This window comes from Oncorhynchus gorbuscha, linkage group LG01, assembly GCF_021184085.1.
Source record: "Oncorhynchus gorbuscha isolate QuinsamMale2020 ecotype Even-year linkage group LG01, OgorEven_v1.0, whole genome shotgun sequence".
NCBI lineage: Eukaryota > Metazoa > Chordata > Actinopteri > Salmoniformes > Salmonidae > Oncorhynchus > Oncorhynchus gorbuscha.
Window position 1 is genome coordinate 94002512 of NC_060173.1, and position 21155 is coordinate 94023666.

At 44.8% G+C, this 21155-nt stretch overlaps 1 protein-coding gene across 3 annotated transcripts in view; it reads left to right on the forward strand.

The window, feature by feature from the left end:
• epha3 (eph receptor A3) overlaps positions 1–21155 on the forward strand; it is a 186956-nt gene that overhangs the window by 117840 nt on the left and 47961 nt on the right. For all 3 annotated transcript variants that reach the window (XM_046366478.1, XM_046366487.1, XM_046366469.1), the window contains exons 7-10: positions 4537–4699; positions 4888–4990; positions 6930–6994; positions 7562–7687. In XM_046366478.1, coding sequence (XP_046222434.1) covers positions 4537–4699; positions 4888–4990; positions 6930–6994; positions 7562–7687 — 457 coding nt within the window. The remainder of the gene's footprint in view (positions 1–4536; positions 4700–4887; positions 4991–6929; positions 6995–7561; positions 7688–21155) is intronic.

Here is a 21155-nt window from a genome sequence, read left to right on the forward strand (position 1 = left end):
AAATATTGTTTGTGTTTGCTTGCTTGTGGGGCTCTTCTCCAGGTTAATGTATCTTTCCTCCCTCCCTCACTCTCTCTCTCTCTCTCTCTCTCTCTCTCTCTCTCTCTCTCTCTCTCTCTCCCCCCCTCTCTCTCTCTCTCTTTCTCTCTTTCTCTCTTTCCCTCCACCCCTCTCTCTCACACTCTCCCCCCCCTCTCTCTCTCTCTCTCTTTATCTCCCTCCACCCCTCTCTCTCTCTCTCTCTCACACTCTCTCTCTCTCTCTCTGTCTGTGTGATCAGTCAGGCTTAGATCTCAGTCCCCGGTGGCCCCTAATCCTCTGATTAGCAGGCAGAATGCTGCCCTCCTCCTCTCTCTTGGGAAAACACAGGTCTAGGATCAGATCACTTTACCCCACATCCTAACCTCAACCATCAAAAGGACAAACACTAAACTGATATGAGGTCTGGCTCTATAAGGTCTGTTTCCTTCCACTTTCCTGTGTGACCTTTCTCAGCACTCTCAGCTTGGCACAGGAATAGCTGAGCTGTCGCCCTTGATCCGCTCCACCATCCGAGGGGCTCTAGCTGCTGCAGGCATGACTGGGGCCTCCTAACCCCCAGGACAATAGGCTCCTCCAAGTGGAACGGCCAGGGCTGGGACACCCAGGGAGACACAGTGGACAGGCAGGGTAGGCTGATGCCGTACCCAGGCACAGGACCTCTAGATCAGGCCTGACTGACGGTGACTGAGGGCCTCTATGCCCAGCAGTGGGGACCCAATCTGATCACAAGACTCCCAGGGATTCACTCAGCGACTAAACTGCAACACAAACACTGGCCTGCCTAAAGAGCTCTAAAGAGGCCTGAAGGGGCCCAGCTAGAGTTTCCAGCAGCTCAGTCAATCAGCCTGTTTACAGCTGTACTGATGTTGTTGTGTAAGGTTAGTTACTTAAACAGAAACAAACAGTTTTTGAGGTGTGTGACACACTCAGCCTCAGACGGCTAGGTACAGTAGCCGTGTTGCGTCCCTTAACCTAGATATAGCCTTCTATTGGATACTGGCCTGGTGGCGTGTAGAACAGGAAAAAGTGTTCAGTATGTATGAAAGGCTAACTGACTAAGCTAAGGGGTGATATTGGTAGCTAGCATTGGACTAGCAACCAAAAGGTTGCAAGATCGAATCCCCGAGCTGACAAGGTAAAAATCTGTCGTTCTGCCCCTGAACAAGGCAGTTAACCCACTGTTCCTAGACCAGTTAACCCACTGTTCCTAGACCAGTTAACCCACTGTTCCCAGGCCGTCATTGAAAATAGGAATTTATTCTTAACTGACTTGCTCAGTTAAATAAAGGTAAAATAAAATAATAATAAATCAACCATGTCTGGGAAACTGGGAATTCCCATCCCTACACTCTCCTTCTCCCTCTCTCCCATTCTCTGTTACCTCTCTCCCCCTCACTCGGCTCTCCATGCTCCAGACATACGGTTTGGTCTTCCTAGCTAAAGGCTAAATGACTCTCAGTCGTAGATAAGGCTTTTTAGTGCACTTGATGAAAATATAGTTTGTGGGAATACACTTAAACATTTATTTTTCTGTTTTTATCTCATTAATCTGGAAAAGAGAGAGAAACTTTCAGATCGACTTTAATTTCAGTGTTTATTTATCCTGGGGTTGAGATGGAAAGGAATGCTTCTGTATTTACATCAGTTCTATTCCTTCTGCTCACACTCAGTCAGTATTTCCAGGGCTTGTCTTGGGCTGGAACTCCAGACTGCACTATTTAGATAGTCAGAGCGGAACATGATGGACATATAGATATTCCACCAACATCATACAAAGAGAGTGGGTACAATCGCACGGCTTGCAAAATGCAGCCTGGAGCTCGAGGAGCCTGGCCACACCTGCGTGTGGTTTTCAGGGGATCACATGATGTGGAGGGCAGTGAACAGTGACGAGCTGGGAAAGATTTCTGCCTGATGAAGACTGGTATTATACAAGACACATGGAAAAGGTATCACTCAGCAGTCCTGAGGAGGGGTGGTGAGGGTGTTGGTTTCTCTTCTCAGACAGGAAGACTGAAGTTATTTTAAAGGGCTTCTTGCACCATAAATCCCTGATGCACACCATTAGTGGCTCTGAATTGTGTGTGTGTTTTCACAGTGTGTGTAAATGGTGTATCTGTGTGTGAGTGGTGTGTGTGTGATCTGTATCGCATCACCAGTCCGTTATTGGGTCTGTAAAGAGAGATGGAATCAGCTTATTGGACATGATGTTTGGTTTAGAGAGGGCTCTACAGCTTGGGTATTGTGTGCGTGCGTGCATGTGCGTGTGTTTGTGTGTGTGTGTTTGCGTGTGCGTTTGTGTGTGTGTGTGTTTGTTTGAGAGTGTTTGTGTGTGCGTGCTTGCGTGTATGTGTGTATTTGTTTGTGTGCGTGTGTTTGTGTGTGTGTTTGTGTGTGTGTTTGTTTGTGTGTGTGTTTGTGTGTGTGTTTGTGTGTGTGTTTGTGTGTGTGTTTGTGCCTGCGTGCGTGTGTGTCTGCGTGTGTGTTTGTGTGTGTGTGTGTATTTGTGTGTGTGTGTTTGTGTGTGTGTTTGCGTGTGCGTTTGTGTGTGTGTGTGTGTGTGTGTGTTTGTTTGAGTGTGTTTGTGTGTGCGTGCTTGCGTGTATGTGTGTATTTGTTTGTGTGTGTGTGTTTGTGTGTGTGTTTGTTTGTGTGTTTGTTTGTGTGTGTGTGTTTGTGCCTGCGTGCGTGTGTGTTTGCGTGTGTATTTGTGTGTGTGTGTGTTTGTGTGTGTGTGTTTGTGTGTTTACGTGTGTACCTAGAGTTCTCTAGATGAAAGGGAGTCGTGATGAGGCATGATAGCATTAGTTCTACATCCAGGTGCACTGGACAGAGAGGATGCACTAATCAGAGAATATTAGCTGTACGGTCTGAACCCTCTTACCTTACTCCTCATCACATACTGAAAGTCATCTCTGATCTACCACAGACTCTTAGGGGAGGTGTCTACAGCTGGACAATATGCTTGGCTGTTGTTCTAAAGAGCAGCCAAGAAATGTCAAATGAAAACATTTCAAATCTTAGCCTCACTATATTGCTTGAATGGTCCGCACTGCTGTTATTCTTTATTTTGTACTGATTAGTGGAAGAGACAACATTTGTAACCATAGCCTGTCACTGGTAACTTGTAACACTTGACAATTACACACACACACACACACACACACACACACACACACACACACACACACACACACACACACACACACACACACACACACACACACACACACACACACACACACACACACACACACACACACACACACACACACACACACACACACACAGCGGTTGGTACCTCTCTCTGGCTCAATGAGGACAGGGTTGGTACCTCTCTCTGGCTCAATGAGGACAGGGTTGGTACCTCTCTCTGGCTCAATGAGGACAGGGTTGGTACCTCTCTCTGGCTCAATGAGGACAGGGTTGGTACCTCTCTCTGGCTCAATGAGGACAGGGTTGGTACCTCTCTCTGGCTCAATGAGGACAGGGTTGGTACCTCTCTCTGGCTCAATGAGGACAGGGTTGGTACCTCTCTCTGGCTTAATGAGGACAGGGTTGGTACCTCTCTCTGGCTCAATGAGGACAGGGTTGGTACCTCTCTCTGGCTCAATGAGGACAGGATTGGTACCTCTCTCTGGCTTAATGAGGACAGGGTTGGTACCTCTGGCTCAATGAGGACAGGGTTGGTACCTCTCTCTGGCTTAATGAGGACAGGGTTGGTACCTCTGGCTCAATGAGGACAGGGTTGGTACCTCTCTCTGGCTTAATGAGGACAGGGTTGGTACCTCTGGCTCAATGAGGACAGGGTTGGTACGACAGCCAACATAAGCTTTAAGGCTTGGACTCTCAGGGAATCCTATACATTTCTGTGAATCCCTCCTCTCTACCTCCTGTACCGTCCCCGACATCTGGAAACAATGGGCTGAACATAGACCCGAAACAGTAAATCTAGTTCTGTTAGGCTGGTGGAGGGATCAAGGCGGCACTAAGATCTGTGTGTGTGTGTGTGTGTGTGTGTGTGTGTGTGTGTGTGTGTGTGTGTGTGTGTGTGTGTGTGTGTGTGTGTGTGTGTGTGTGTGTGTGTGTGTGTGTGTGTGTGTGTGTGTGTGTGTGTGTGTGTGTGTGTGTGTGTGTGTGTGCCTGCATGCTTGTGTGTGTTGTGGCCGAGCTCTATAGTGTACACCTGATTGCAAACAAACATTTTCTTCCCTTGGTACTGACCTGTCCCTGATGGGTGAGCCGATGTGTCAACAGTCTCAGTACACAGATGCCTATATACATTATTATACACATTCCTCCATGGACTGATAGTAACCTCTGTCTTTTCCCCTCTCCCTCCCTCCCTCCCTCCCTCCCTCCCTCCCTCCCTCCCTCCCTCCCTCCCTCCCTCCCTCCCTCCCTCCCCTCCCCCTCCCTCCCTCCCTCCCTCCCTCTCTCTCTCTGTCTCCCTCCCTCTCTCCATCGCTCCTTCCTCACTCTCGCCCCCTGTAGCAGGAGCAGGAGACCAGCTATACCATCCTGCGCTCTAAGGGTTGTAACGTGACGTTGGGCGGTCTAAAGGCAGACACCTCCTACCTGCTCCAGATCAGGGCCAGGACTGCAGCAGGCTACGGAGCCAGCAGCAGGAGCTTTGAGTTTGAGACAAGCCCTGACTGTAAGTACAGATCTGATCCCACCATATTATATACAGTTGAAGAGTCTAAATACTGTATTTTGTAATTCAACACCTAGTGAAGGATGTCAGTGATTCAATAGTTAGATTTTTGTCATTGACCTGTGCTTGTATATGCTAACATTTATCTCTCCTCCCTTGTTTTCTGGTTTCTCTCTCCTCCCACTCAGCGTTCTCTATCTCCAGTGAGAGTAGTCAGGTGGTGTTGATAGCCATCTCTTCCTCTGTAGCCATTATTTTGCTCTCCATCCTCCTCTACGTGGTGATTGGCAGGTCTGTACACCAATCACAATGCACAAAACACTGTCAGCTCCAAATACATGTCTCTTTCTACCCGGGGGGTTGGCCTACACATACAGAGACATACTGTACTGTGAGGATGCTGTGGGAAGGCTAGATCCCATCCCTACTAATGCTAAGTAATACACCCATACCAGGGTTCTCCAACTGGCGGCCCAGGGGGGATTTGATTTACCTCCCCCAAAGTTTTTATTTTATTGTTCGGCATATCTGCTCCAAGTGATTTAAACTTAGAAAATCTGTTCCAAAGTATTACCACGGATAATAGAGAGATATGTGATTGTATACAAATGTAAGCACGGTTTGAAACTATTATATTTCAGTCAAATATTGTACCTGTTTGGGCTTCTTGTGGTAAATTTGCCAGTCCACATATTATTTATAATTATGCCCCCTGTAATGCTCCGGGTGTCGTGGGTGTGGAGTCAAATGCAGGAGACAGAGTTCAATGCTGGGCGTCTTTTAATAGCACCAACGCACCACAGGGTGCTCACAAAAGTTATGTTCCCAAAACACAGGGAATCAAAAAATACAATGGAAAAATACACGACCAGGCACTAACACGTACCTTTACAACAGAGCCGAAGGTTACAATGAAATAATCCCGCACAACAACCAGGCGGGCCGGCTGTCTAATAAAGACAAACTAATTAACCTAAACTGGTGCTACCACTAAACATACAAGGAGGGGGAGGAAAAACAATCAGTGGCAGCTAATAGGCCGGTGACGACGACCGCCGAGCTCCACCCGCCCGGAAACACCCTCGGTCGAACTCGTGACACCCCCGACCGACCATCTGCTCAAGAAAAATCATCCCGCGGCTGAATCTAGATGATGATCCCTGGTCTATACAGCATGATGATCCCTGGTCTATACAGCATGATGATCCCTGGTCTATACAGCATGATGATCCCTGGTCTATACAGCATGATGATCCCTGGTCTATACAGCATGATGATCCCTGGTCTATACAGCATGACGATCCCTGGTCTATACAGCATGATGATCCCTGGTCTATACAGCATGATCCTGTTGCTTTTTTTGTGTGTGTGTGTGGTGTAACAGCCCCGATGTGAGAGGTGTGTGTGTGGTGTAACAGCCCCGATGTGAGAGGTGTGTGTGTGTGTGGTGTAACAGCCACGATGTGAGAGGTGTGTGTGTGTGTGTGGTGTAACAGCCCCGATGTGAGAGGTGTGTGTGTGTGTGTGGTGTAACAGCCCCGATGTGAGAGGTGTGTGTGTGTGTGTGTGGTGTAACAGCCCCGATGTGAGAGGTGTGTGTGTGTGTGTGGTGTAACAGCCCCGATGTGAGAGGTGTGTGTGTGTGTGTGGTGTAACAGCCCCGATGTGAGAGGTGTGTGTGTGTGTGTGGTGTAACAGCCCCGATGTGAGAGGTGTGTGTGTGTGTGTGGTGTAACAGCCCCGATGTGAGAGGTGTGTGTGTGTGTGTGGTGTAACAGCCCCGATGTGAGAGGTGTGTGTGTGTGTGTGTGTGTGGTGTAACAGCCCCGATGTGAGAGGTGTGTGTGTGTGCCTGCGTGTGGGGTTGATGTTGGCAGTCAGGGCTGTAGTGAGAGTAGAACTCTCAGGCTCATTACTAGTCCAACAGATCCTGTTCTGGCTCACAGCAAAGAAAAACACGCCATCGTAGACTGGACTGACTGCTGCTCCCCTCTGCACACACACACACACACACACACACACACACACACACACACACACACACACACACACACACACACACACACACACACACACACACACACACACACACACACACACACACACACACACACACACACACACACACACACACAATGTGCTATGCCCTCAGATGTAAGGCAAGGGAAAGGGGGGAGTGAAGGCTGATGGGTAAAGGTGTGACCTTAATCTCTATCATTGTGACTGACAGGTTCTGTGGCTACAGCAAGTCTAAACAGCCTGATGAAAAGAGACTGCACTTTGGCAACGGTCACCGTAAGTTCACCTCTCTCCCCTCCCTGTCTGTCTCTTTCTCTGTCTCTTTGTCTGTCAATGGTTCTTCTAAAATACATTGAGTCATTATACCCCCACCTCAGCGTTAGTTAGGTACAGGGCCAGGATGTTTGTGTACAGTATAATCCATCTCCTGATTGGGGTTTATTTGAACAGAAATGTGTTTTCATTGGGGCTGGCCACACTCATAAACCAACCTAGTGTTGTTCTTACATACGAACCATTGACTGGCCTTATTGATGGGTGAGTCATCCATACATGTCACATGATGTAATGTGTTTTGTGACCCAGCCAAAGTCTCTAGTCTCCACTGCCTATCCCTATAGCTAACACATTCTAAAACCACACACACACACACACACACACACACACACACACACACACACACACACACACACACACACACACACACACACACACACACACACACACACACACACACACACACACACACACACACACACACACACACACACACACACACACATGCACACACCTTCTGGTTCTCCCAATGAAACAATTGCCAACTCTCTCCCTCTCCCTCCTCAGTGCGTCTGCCAGGAATAAGGACCTACGTAGACCCTCACACCTATGAAGACCCCAGTCAGGCCGTCCATGAGTTTGCCAAGGAGCTGGATGCTTCCTGTATCGCCATCGACAAGGTGGTGGGAGCAGGTGAGACAAGAGACATCACACACACAAACCTGGACACACACGCACACACACAAACCTGGACACACACACACACACGCACGCACACACACACACACACACACACACACACACACACACACACACACACACACACACACACACACACACACACACACACACACACACACACACACACACACACACACACACACACACACACACACACACACATATATATCAATCAAATGTATTTTTAAATCCCAAACTTGTCAATAACACATAGCATTCAGATATGGTTACCTACAGTAAGACATCTTGAACAAAATGTCCCACATTAAATTCACAGCAATCCCAAATATACGTCACATACATTGGCATTCAGAGGCACAAAGAGGAGCTATTTGAGAGTGAAGTGTGTTTGTTCTGAATGTGGTGAGAATGAGATTCATTTAACACCTCAGCTGGAGAGCTTCATTTTACTCCTCTCCTGCTACGGAGGGAGAGAGGGAAAGGCAGGGAAGGGAGGGAGGAAGGGAAGAAGAGAGGAAAAGGTGATATGGATAAAGGGTTGGATTGAGAGATGGTCGGAAGGGGAGTGGAGGTAGTGATAGGGATTGATGGATAGAGAAAGGGGATGTAGAGAGGGAGACGGAAGAAGTCCTCCCTGCCTCACTGCATTCAATAGAGTGCATGCTGCTGGAGCAGAGGACTATGGGTAAAAGTACCGCACCTCCAGATGGGATATTATTTTACACCCCCCACAGCTTCCTCTCTACCTCTCTCTATCCTTTCTCCTCCTCTCCTCTCTCTCCTCTCTCTCTCCTCTCTCCACCTCTCCTCTCTCTCCTCTCTCCTTTCTCCACCTCTCCTCTCTCTCCTCTCTCTCCTCTCTCTCCTCTCTCTCCTTTCTCTCTCCTCTCTCTCCTCTCTCTCCCCTCTCTCTCCTCTCTCTCCTCTCTCTCCTCTCTCTCTCCTATCTCTCCTCTCTCTCTCCTATCTCTCCTCTCTCTCTCCTCTCTCTCCTCTCTCTCTCCTCTCTCTCCTCTCTCTCTCATCTCTCTCCTCTCTCTTCTCTCCTCTCTCTCCTCTCTCTCCTCTCTCATTTCTCTCTCCCCTCTCCTCTCTCTCTTCTCTCTCCTCTCTCTCTCCTCTCTCTCTCCTCTAGCTCTCCACCTCTCCCCTCTCCTCTCTCTCCTTTCTCCATCTCTCATTTCTCTCTCATTTCTCCACCTCTCCTCTCTCTCCCTTCTCCACCTCTCCTCTCTCTACCTCTCCTCTCTCTCCTTTCTCCACCTCTCCTCTCTCTCCTGTTCCCTCTCCCCCTGATGTCTTCAGCAGGAGTGTAGACATGAAGTTAATGCATTGTGATTCATGGGAATAGCAGGCAGTGGGAGAGCACACACACACACACACACACACACACACACACACACACACACACACACACACACACACACACACACACACACACACACACACACACACACACACACACACACACACACACACACACACACACACACACACACACACACACACAGCAGCATGTCAGTCTCCTAAGTCCCTCTGGCTGTAAAGCCATCATACAGACCTTACTCTACAGGACCTGCACTTACAGAGTAGAATGCAGTATACACTCCTGTAGAGTTTAGCTGTTCCTGTAGATCAGGGGTGTCAAACAAATTTTGCCCCGGGGGGAGCATTTGGTCTTCAGCAAGGTCCAGAGGGCTGCACTGAAAATGTGTTATATTTCCTTGCTGCCAAAATGTGCAAAAAATGTATTCAATTGTGTTCCCCCCTCATCAATCTACACACAGTACCCCATAATGAAAAAGCAAAAACTGCAAATATATTTAAAAAAAAGTCAAACTGAAATATCACATTTACCTAAGTATTCAGACTTTGCTATGAGACTTGACATTGAGCTCAGGTGCATCCTGTTTTCATTGAGCGTCCTTGAGATCTGAATGCCTATGTAAATAAGGTATTTCTGTTTTTTATTTGTAATAAATTAGCAAAAATGTCTAAAAACTTGTTTTCATGTTGTCATTATGGGGTATGGGGTATTGTGTGTAGGTTGATGGGGGACTATTGAATCCATTTTAGAATAAGGCTGTAAAATGTGAAAAAGGTCAAGGGGTCTGAATACTTTCTGAAATGCACTATACAGCTCTGGAAAAAGGTAAGAGACCATTGCAAAATGGTCTCTGGTTTTAGTAGTTATAGGTATGTGTTTGGGTAAAATGAATATTTTAGTTTTATTCTATAAACTACTGGTAACATTTCTCCCAAATTCTAAATAAAAATATTGTCTTTGAGAGCATTTATTAGCAGAAAATGACCACTGGTCAAAATAACTTAACAGATGCAGTGTTGCCAGACTTCAAATAATGCAAAGAAAATAAGATCATATTCATTTTTAAACAACACAATTATAATGTTTTAACTTGGGAAGAGTTGAGAAACCAATATTTGGTGGAATAACCCTGATTTTCAATCACAGCTTTCATGCCTCTTAGCACCAGTCTTTCACATTGACAAAGTGGGGGGCGGCAGGTAGCCTAGTGGTTAGAGCATTGGACTAGCAACTGAAAGGTTGCAAGATTGAATCCCCTAGCTGACAAGGTAAAAATGTAAGTCGCTCTGGATAAGAGCGTCTGCTAAATGACTTAAATGTAAATGTAAATGTAAAATCTGTCTTTCGGCCCCTGAACAAGGCAGTTAACCCACTGTTCATAGGCCATCATTGAAAATAAGAATTTGTTCTTAACTGACTTGCTTAGTTAAATAAAGGTAATATAACAAATAATTGATGTTGGGTGACTTTATGCCACCTGGTGCAAAAAGTCAAGCATCTCAGCTTTGTTTGATGGCTTGTGACCGTCCATCTTCCTCTTGATCACATTCCAGAGGTTTTCAGTGGGGTTCAGGTCTGGAGATTGGGCTGGCCATGACACGGTCTTGATCTGGTGGTCCTCCATCCACACCTTGATTGTCCTGCTGGAAAAAAAAACAATCCTCAGAGTTGGGGAACATTGTCAGAGTAGAAGGAAGCAACTTTTCAGCCAACAGTGAAGAGGCGATTCCGGGATGCTGGCCTTCTATGCAGAGTTCCTCTGTCCAGTTGTCTGTGTTATTTTGCCCATCTTAATATTTTATTTTTATTGGTTAATCTGAGATATGGCTTTTTCTTTGCAACTCTGCCTAGAAGGCCAACATCCCGGAGTCGCCTTTTCACTGTTGACGTTCAGACGGGTGTTTTGCAGGTACTATTTTATGAAGCTGGCCATTGAGGACTTGCGAGGCGTCTGTTTCTCAAACTAGAAACTCTAATGTACTTATCCTCTTGCTCAGGTGTGCACCGGGGACTCCCACTCCTCTTTCTATTCTGGTTAGAGCCAGTTTGCGCTGTTATGTGAAGGGAGTAATACACAGCGTTGGACGAGATCTTCAGTCTCTTGGCAATTTCTCGCATGGAATAGCCTTCATTTCTCAGAACAAGAATAGACTGATGAGTTTCAGAAGAAAAGTCTTTGGCCATTTTGAGCCTGTAATTGAACCCACAAATGTTGATGCTACAGATACCCAACCAGTCTAAAGAAGGCCAGTTGTATGCTTCTTTAAGCAGAACAACAGTTTTCAGTTGTGCTAAAATAATTGCAAAAGGGTTTTCAAATGATCAATTAGCCTTAATAATACATTTGGATTAGCTAACACAACATGCCATTGGAACACAGGAGTGACGGTTGCTGATAATGGGCCTCTGTACACCTATGTAGATATTCCATTAGACTTTCTGATCAATTTGATGTTATTTTAATGGACAAAAAAATTGCTTTTCTTTCAAAAACATGGACATTTCTAAGTGACTCCAAACTTTTGAACGGTAGTGTATATTGTTTTTAAAAATCATGCAAACCACCCGGGAGCCCGATTGGACGCCCTCGCGGGCCGTGTATTTGACACCCTTCAGTAGATCTGAAAGACTCTCTCTCTCTGGATGGTTGTTTTAAAACACAAGGCATCACCTTACAGATGACCTGCCGACATCAAAGCCTAAGAAAGCAGAGAGAGTTTGTTTCATTAATCAAATCACTTCCCCTGCTTATCAGAGGAGTGGACAGAGGGTAGGGTAATACTGACCCTGGTGCTGGTCGTTTCCCAGCCTGTCCACTGGCCAACCACAGCCCAGCTGTGACCCCCCCTCCCATAGCCCAGCAGGCTGCGTTCTGCTCTGTTTAGACAGCCTGTAATTATTCTGCTAAATTCTTCCAGACCCAATCTCAGACCAGTACTACTGACCCTCTGAATGTGTGTGTACGTGTGATATGCCTCCTTGCGTGTGTGTGTCTCTGACTCAGTACCGATCCAACTCAGCTATGGGAAATGATCATCCCGGAGAGAGGGCTTGGCATGTTTTAGCTGTGACGTCACTGTCCTTCACAAACACACACCCTCTCCTCTCTAGCCAAGTCCCTGTCACCAGCCGTATCAGAGTGATGCTTGACCTGCCCTTCTGACGTTGAAGTGGTCTCTCTACCACAACGTCCTGCCTAGTGAAACTATCTAAGAAAGAAGAAGAGTAGGCGGCCAGACCCTTCGCAGTAAACTTTAGTGAACTATTAACCGAAAAGATTTACTACAAAAAAATATAGGAGCAGATCAGCATTGTGCACCAGGACGCACATCTGCAACACTACTTCTAGAGGCTTCCTCAGGCAGCGTTGTGAACGGAAGCTGAAGTGTCTCTAGAGATAGGGGTCGGGACAAGTAAATGTCACATGACAGGAAAATAAACAAAAAACAAAACATATATACAACATTATCACGCAATATAGAAAATAAGGCACAGGTATATATACAAAGGAAGTGCGTAAAGGGATAATCTATCTGAGTTGTGTGTGTAAAGGACAGTATATGAACTGGTGTGTAAAGGGATAATCTATCTGAGTTGTGTGTGTAAAGGGATAATCTATCTGAGTTGTGTGTGTAAAGGACAGTATATGAACTGGTGTGTAAAGGGATAATCTATCTGAGTTGTGTGTGTAAAGGGATAATCTACCTGAGTTGTGTGTGTAAAGGACAGTATATGAACTGGTGTGTAAAGGGATAATCTATCTGAGTTGTGTGTGTAAAGGACAGTATATGAACTGGTGCGTAAAGGGATAATCTATCTGAGTTGTGTGTGTAAAGGACAGTATATGAACTGGTGTGTAAAGGGATAATCTATCTGAGTTGTGTGTGTAAAGGACAGTATATGAACTGGTGCGTAAAGGGATAATCTATCTGAGTTGTGTGTGTAAAGGACAGTATATGAACTGGTGTGTAAAGGGATAATCTATCTGAGTTGTGTGTGTAAAGGGATAATCTATCTGAGTTGTGTGTGTAAAGGACAGTATATGAACTGGTGTGTAAAGGGATAATCTATCTGAGTTGTGTGTGTAAAGGGACAATCTACCTGAGTTGTGTGTGTAAAGGACAGTATATGAACTGGTGTGTAAAGGGATAATCTATCTGAGTTGTGTGTGTAAAGGACAGTATATGAACTGGTGCGTAAAGGGATAATCTATCTGAGTTGTGTGTGTAAAGGACAGTATATGAACTGGTGTGTAAAGGGATAATCTATCTGAGTTGTGTGTGTAAAGGACAGTATATGAACTGGTGCGTAAAGGACAGTATATGAACTGGTGCGTAAAGGGATAATCTATCTGAGTTGTGTGTGTAAAGGACAGTATATGAACTGGTGCGTAAAGGACAGTATATGAACTGGTGCGTAAAGGGATAATCTATCTGAGTTGTGTGTGTAAAGGACAGTATATGAACTGGTGCGTAAAGGGATAATCTACCTGAGTTGCGTGTGTAAAGGACAGTATATGAACTGGTGCGTAAAGGACAGTATATGAACTGGTGCGTAAAGGGATAATCTACCTGAGTTGCGTGTGTAAAGGGATAATCTATCTGAGTTGTGTGTGTAAAGGGATAATCTATCTGAGTTGTGTGTGTAAAGGACAGTATATGAACTGGTGCGTAAAGGGATAATCTATCTGAGTTGTGTGTGTAAAGGACAGTGTATGAACTGGTGCGTAAAGGGATAATCTATCTGAGTTGTGTGTAAAGGACAGTATATGAACTGGTGTGTAAAGGGATAATCTATCTGAGTTGTGTGTGTAAAGGGATAATCTATCTGAGTTGTGTGTGTAAAGGACAGTGTATGAACTGGTGCGTAAAGGGATAATCTATCTGAGTTGTGTGTGTAAAGGGATAATCTATCTGAGTTGTGTGTGTAAAGGACAGTGTATGAACTGGTGCGTAAAGGGATAATCTATCTGAGTTGTGTGTGTAAAGGACAGTATATGAACTGGTGTGTAAAGGGATAATCTATCTGAGTTGTGTGTGTAAAGGGATAATCTATCTGAGTTGTGTGTGTAAAGGACAGTGTATGAACTGGTGCGTAAAGGGATAATCTATCTGAGTTGTGTGTGTAAAGGGATAATCTATCTGAGTTGTGTGTGTAAAGGACAGTGTATGAACTGGTGCGTAAAGGGATAATCTATCTGAGTTGTGTGTGTAAAGGACAGTATATGAACTGGTGTGTAAAGGGATAATCTATCTGAGTTGTGTGTGTAAAGGGATAATCTATCTGAGTTGTGTGTGTAAAGGACAGTGTATGAACTGGTGCGTAAAGGGATAATCTATCTGAGTTGTGTGTGTAAAGGGATAATCTATCTGAGTTGTGTGTGTAAAGGACAGTGTATGAACTGGTGCGTAAAGGGATAATCTATCTGAGTTGTGTGTGTAAAGGACAGTATATGAACTGGTGTGTAAAGGGATAATCTATCTGAGTTGTGTGTGTAAAGGGATAATCTATCTGAGTTGTGTGTGTAAAGGACAGTGTATGAACTGGTGCGTAAAGGGATAATCTATCTGAGTTGTGTGTGTAAAGGGATAATCTATCTGAGTTGTGTGTGTAAAGGACAGTGTATGAACTGGTGCGTAAAGGGATAATCTATCTGAGTTGTGTGTGTAAAGGACAGTATATGAACTGGTGTGTAAAGGGATAATCTATCTGAGTTGTGTGTGTAAAGGGATAATCTATCTGAGTTGTGTGTGTAAAGGACAGTGTATGAACTGGTGCGTAAAGGGATAATCTATCTGAGTTGTGTGTGTAAAGGACAGTATATGAACTGGTGTGTAAAGGGATAATCTATCTGAGTTGTGTGTGTAAAGGGATAATCTATCTGAGTTGTGTGTGTAAAGGACAGTATATGAACTGGTGTGTAAAGGGATAATCTATCTGAGTTGTGTGTGTAAAGGGATAATCTATCTGAGTTGTGTGTGTAAAGGACAGTATATGAACTGGTGCGTAAAGGGATAATCTACCTGAGTTGCGTGTGTAAAGGACAGTATATGAACTGGTGCGTAAAGGACAGTATATGAACTGGTGCGTAAAGGGATAATCTACCTGAGTTGCGTGTGTAAAGGACAGTATATGAACTGGTGCGTAAAGGACAGTATATGAACTGGTGCGTAAAGGGATAATCTACCTGAGTTGCGTGTGTAAAGGACAGTATATGAACTGGTGCGTAAAGGACAGTATATGAACTGGTGCGTAAAGGGATAATCTACCTGAGTTGCGTGTGTAAAGGACAGTATATGAACTGGTGCGTAAAGGACAGTATATGAACTGGTGCGTAAAGGGATAATCTATCTGAGTTGTGTGTGTAAAGGACAGTATATGAACTGGTGCGTAAAGGACAGTATATGAACTGGTGTGTAAAGGGATAATCTATCTGAGTTGTGTGTGTAAAGGACAGTATATGAACTGGTGCGTAAAGGGATAATCTACCTGAGTTGCGTGTGTAAAGGACAGTATATGAACTGGTGCGTAAAGGACAGTATATGAACTGGTGCGTAAAGGGTTAATCTACCTGAGTTGCGTGTGTAAAGGACAGTATATGAACTGGTGCGTAAAGGACAGTATATGAACTGGTGCGTAAAGGACAGTATATGAACTGGTGCGTAAAGGGATAATCTACCTGAGTTGCGTGTGTAAAGGACAGTATATGAACTGGTGCGTAAAGGACAGTATATGAACTGGTGCGTAAAGGACAGTATATGAACTGGTGTGTAAAGGGATAATCTATCTGAGTTGTGTGTGTAAAGGGATAATCTATCTGAGTTGTGTGTGTAAAGGACAGTATATGAACTGGTGCGTAAAGGGATAATCTATCTGAGTTGTGTGTGTAAAGGACAGTATATGAACTGGTGCGTAAAGGGATAATCTATCTGAGTTGTGTGTGTAAAGGGATAATCTATCTGAGTTGTGTGTGTAAAGGGATAATCTATCTGAGTTGTGTAAAGGGATAATCTATCTGAGTTGTGTGTGTAAAGGGATAATCTATCTGAGTTGTGTGTGTAAAGGGATAATCTATCTGAGTTGTGTGTGTAAAGGGATAATCTATCTGAGTTGTGTGTGTAAAGGGATAATCTATCTGAGTTGTGTGTGTAAAGGGATAATCTATCTGAGTTGTGTGTGTAAAGGACAGTATATGAACTGGTGTGTAAAGGGATAATCTATCTGAGTTGTGTGTGTAAAGGGATAATCTATCTGAGTTGTGTGTGTAAAGGACAGTATATGAACTGGTGTGTAAAGGGATAATCTATCTGAGTTGTGTGTGTAAAGGGATAATCTATCTGAGTTGTGTGTGTAAAGGACAGTATATGAACTGGTGCGTAAAGGGATAATCTACCTGAGTTGCGTGTGTAAAGGACAGTATATGAACTGGTGCGTAAAGGACAGTATATGAACTGGTGCGTAAAGGGATAATCTACCTGAGTTGCGTGTGTAAAGGACAGTATATGAACTGGTGCGTAAAGGACAGTATATGAACTGGTGCGTAAAGGGATAATCTACCTGAGTTGCGTGTGTAAAGGACAGTATATGAACTGGTGCGTAAAGGACAGTATATGAACTGGTGCGTAAAGGACAGTATATGAACTGGTGCGTAAAGGGATAATCTACCTGAGTTGCGTGTGTAAAGGACAGTATATGAACTGGTGCGTAAAGGACAGTATATGAACTGGTGCGTAAAGGGATAATCTACCTGAGTTGCGTGTGTAAAGGACAGTATATGAACTGGTGCGTAAAGGACAGTATTGTCATGTTTTGTCATTTATTATCATGTCTTGTCCCTGTGCTCCCCATTCTATTCGTTTCCCTCTGCTGGTCTTATTAGGTTCTTTCCCTCTTTCTATCCCTCTCTCTCCCCCTCCCTCTCTCACTCTCTCGCTCTCTCTTCTCTCTATCGTTCCGTTCCTGCTCCCAGCTGTTCCTATTCCCCTAATCATCATTTAGCCTTCCCACACCTGTTCCCGATCCTTTTCCCTGATTAGAGTCCCTATTTCTCTCCTTGTTATTCGTTTCTGCCCTGTCGGTTCAGTGTCTAGATTTCACCGTGCTGTGTTTGTGTATCGCCCTGTCGTGTCGTGTTTTCCTCAGATGCTGCGTGGTGAGCAGGTGTCTGAGTCTGTCTGGTTCAAGTGCCTTCCCGAGGCAACCTGCTGTTCACCTGCTGTTCAAGATCGAGTCTCCAGTTTGTCCTCGTCATTTCGAGTGAAAGTTGTGTTTTTTTGATTGTATTCACTTTACTGGATTAAAGACTCTGTTTTCGCCAAGTCGCTTTTGGGTCCTCTTTCACCTGCATGACAAGTATATGAACTGGTGCGTAAAGGACAGTATATGAACTGGTGCGTAAAGGGATAATCTACCTGAGTTGCGTGTGTAAAGGACAGTATATGAACTGGTGCGTAAAGGACAGTATATGAACTGGTGTGTAAAGGACAGTATATGAACTGGTGTGTAAAGGGATAATCTATCTGAGTTGTGTGTGTAAAGGACAGTATATGAACTGGTGCGTAAAGGACAGTATATGAACTGGTGCGTAAAGGGATAATCTATCTGAGTTGTGTGTGTAAAGGACAGTATATGAACTGGTGCGTAAAGGACAGTATATGAACTGGTGCGTAAAGGGATAATCTATCTGAGTTGTGTGTGTAAAGGACAGTATATGAACTGGTGCGTAAAGGGATAATCTACCTGAGTTGCGTGTGTAAAGGACAGTATATGAACTGGTGCGTAAAGGACAGTATATGAACTGGTGCGTAAAGGGATAATCTACCTGAGTTGCGTGTGTAAAGGGATAATCTATCTGAGTTGTGTGTGTAAAGGGATAATCTATCTGAGTTGTGTGTGTAAAGGACAGTATATGAACTGGTGCGTAAAGGGATAATCTATCTGAGTTGTGTGTGTAAAGGACAGTGTATGAACTGGTGCGTAAAGGGATAATCTATCTGAGTTGTGTGTGTAAAGGACAGTATATGAACTGGTGTGTAAAGGGATAATCTATCTGAGTTGTGTGTGTAAAGGGATAATCTATCTGAGTTGTGTGTGTAAAGGACAGTGTATGAACTGGTGCGTAAAGGGATAATCTATCTGAGTTGTGTGTGTAAAGGGATAATCTATCTGAGTTGTGTGTGTAAAGGACAGTGTATGAACTGGTGCGTAAAGGGATAATCTATCTGAGTTGTGTGTGTAAAGGACAGTATATGAACTGGTGTGTAAAGGGATAATCTATCTGAGTTGTGTGTGTAAAGGGATAATCTATCTGAGTTGTGTGTGTAAAGGACAGTGTATGAACTGGTGCGTAAAGGGATAATCTATCTGAGTTGTGTGTGTAAAGGACAGTATATGAACTGGTGTGTAAAGGGATAATCTATCTGAGTTGTGTGTGTAAAGGGATAATCTATCTGAGTTGTGTGTGTAAAGGACAGTATATGAACTGGTGTGTAAAGGGATAATCTATCTGAGTTGTGTGTAAAGGGATAATCTATCTGAGTTGTGTGTGTAAAGGACAGTATATGAACTGGTGCGTAAAGGGATAATCTACCTGAGTTGCGTGTGTAAAGGACAGTATATGAACTGGTGCGTAAAGGACAGTATATGAACTGGTGCGTAAAGGGATAATCTACCTGAGTTGCGTGTGTAAAGGACAGTATATGAACTGGTGCGTAAAGGACAGTATATGAACTGGTGCGTAAAGGGATAATCTACCTGAGTTGCGTGTGTAAAGGACAGTATATGAACTGGTGCGTAAAGGACAGTATATGAACTGGTGCGTAAAGGGATAATCTACCTGAGTTGCGTGTGTAAAGGACAGTATATGAACTGGTGCGTAAAGGACAGTATATGAACTGGTGCGTAAAGGGATAATCTATCTGAGTTGTGTGTGTAAAGGACAGTATATGAACTGGTGGGTAAAGGACAGTATATGAACTGGTGTGTAAAGGGATAATCTATCTGAGTTGTGTGTGTAAAGGACAGTATATGAACTGGTGCGTAAAGGGATAATCTACCTGAGTTGCGTGTGTAAAGGACAGTATATGAACTGGTGCGTAAAGGACAGTATATGAACTGGTGCGTAAAGGGTTAATCTACCTGAGTTGCGTGTGTAAAGGACAGTATATGAACTGGTGCGTAAAGGACAGTATATGAACTGGTGCGTAAAGGACAGTATATGAACTGGTGCGTAAAGGGATAATCTACCTGAGTTGCGTGTGTAAAGGACAGTATATGAACTGGTGCGTAAAGGACAGTATATGAACTGGTGCGTAAAGGACAGTATATGAACTGGTGTGTAAAGGGATAATCTATCTGAGTTGTGTGTGTAAAGGGATAATCTATCTGAGTTGTGTGTGTAAAGGACAGTATATGAACTGGTGCGTAAAGGGATAATCTATCTGAGTTGTGTGTGTAAAGGACAGTATATGAACTGGTGCGTAAAGGGATAATCTATCTGAGTTGTGTGTGTAAAGGGATAATCTATCTGAGTTGTGTGTGTAAAGGGATAATCTATCTGAGTTGTGTGTGTAAAGGGATAATCTATCTGAGTTGTGTGTGTAAAGGGATAATCTATCTGAGTTGTGTGTGTAAAGGGATAATCTATCTGAGTTGTGTGTGTAAAGGGATAATCTATCTGAGTTGTGTGTGTAAAGGGATAATCTATCTGAGTTGTGTGTGTAAAGGGATAATCTATCTGAGTTGTGTGTGTAAAGGACAGTATATGAACTGGTGTGTAAAGGGATAATCTATCTGAGTTGTGTGTGTAAAGGGTGTCATGCAGGTGAATGAGGACCCAAAAGCGACTTGGCGAAAACAGAGTATTTAATCCAGAATAAACTTTACAAAACAAAAAGCATAATACTACACGTAAAGACGAGAACAGACTGGAGACTTGATCGAGAACTGCAGGTTGCCTCGGGAAGGCACTTGAACCTAGCAGACTCAGACACCTGCTCACCACGCAGCATCTGAGGGAAACACGACACGACAGGGCAAAACATAGACACAGCACGGTGAATTATATATGAGGATCCGACAGGGCAGGTACGGGAAACAAGGAGAGAAATAGGGACTCTAATCAGGGAAAAGGATCGGGAACAGGTGTGGGAAGACTAAATGATGATTAGGGGAATAGGAACAGCTGGGAGCAGGAACGGAACGATAGAGAGAAGAGAGAGCGAGAGAGTGAGAGAGGGAGGGGGAGAGAGAGGGATAGAAAGAGGGAAAGAACCTAATAAGACCAGCAGAGGGAAACGAATAGAATGGGAAGCACAGGGACAAGACATGATAATAAATGACAAAACATGACAGTACCCCCCCACTCACCGAGCGCCTCCTGGCGCACTCGAGGAGGAATCCTGGCGGCAACGGAGGAAATCATCAATGAGTGAACGGTCCAGCACGTCCCGAGACGGAACCCAACTCCTCTCCTCAGGACCGTAACCCTCCCAATCCACTAAGTATTGGTGACCCCGTCCCCGAGAACGCATGTCCATGATCTTATGTACCTTGTAAATAGGTGCGCTCTCGACAAGGACGGGAGGGGGGGAGGGAAGACGAACGGGGGTGCGAAGAAAGGGCTTAACACAGGAGACATGGAAGACAGGATGGACGCGACGAAGATGTCGCGGAAGAAGCAGTCGCACAGCGACAGGATTGACGACCTGGGAGACACGGAACGGACCAATGAACCGCGGAGTCAACTTACGAGAAGCTGTCGTAAGAGGAAGGTTGCGAGTGGAAAGCCACACTCTCTGGCCGCAACAATACCTAGGACTCTTAATCCTGCGTTTATTGGCGGCTCTCACAGTCTGTGCCCTGTAGCGGCAAAGTGCAGACCTCACCCTCCTCCAGGTGCGCTCACAACGTTGGACAAACGCTTGAGCGGAGGGAACGCTGGACTCGGCAAGCTGGGAAGAGAATAGAGGAGGCTGGTAACCCAGACTACTCTGAAACGGAGATAACCCGGTAGCAGACGAAGGAAGCGAGTTGTGAGCGTATTCTTCCCAGGGGAGCTGTTCTGCCCAAGACGCAGGGTTTCTGAAAGAAAGGCTGCGTAGTATGCGACCAATCGTCTGATTGGCCCTCTCT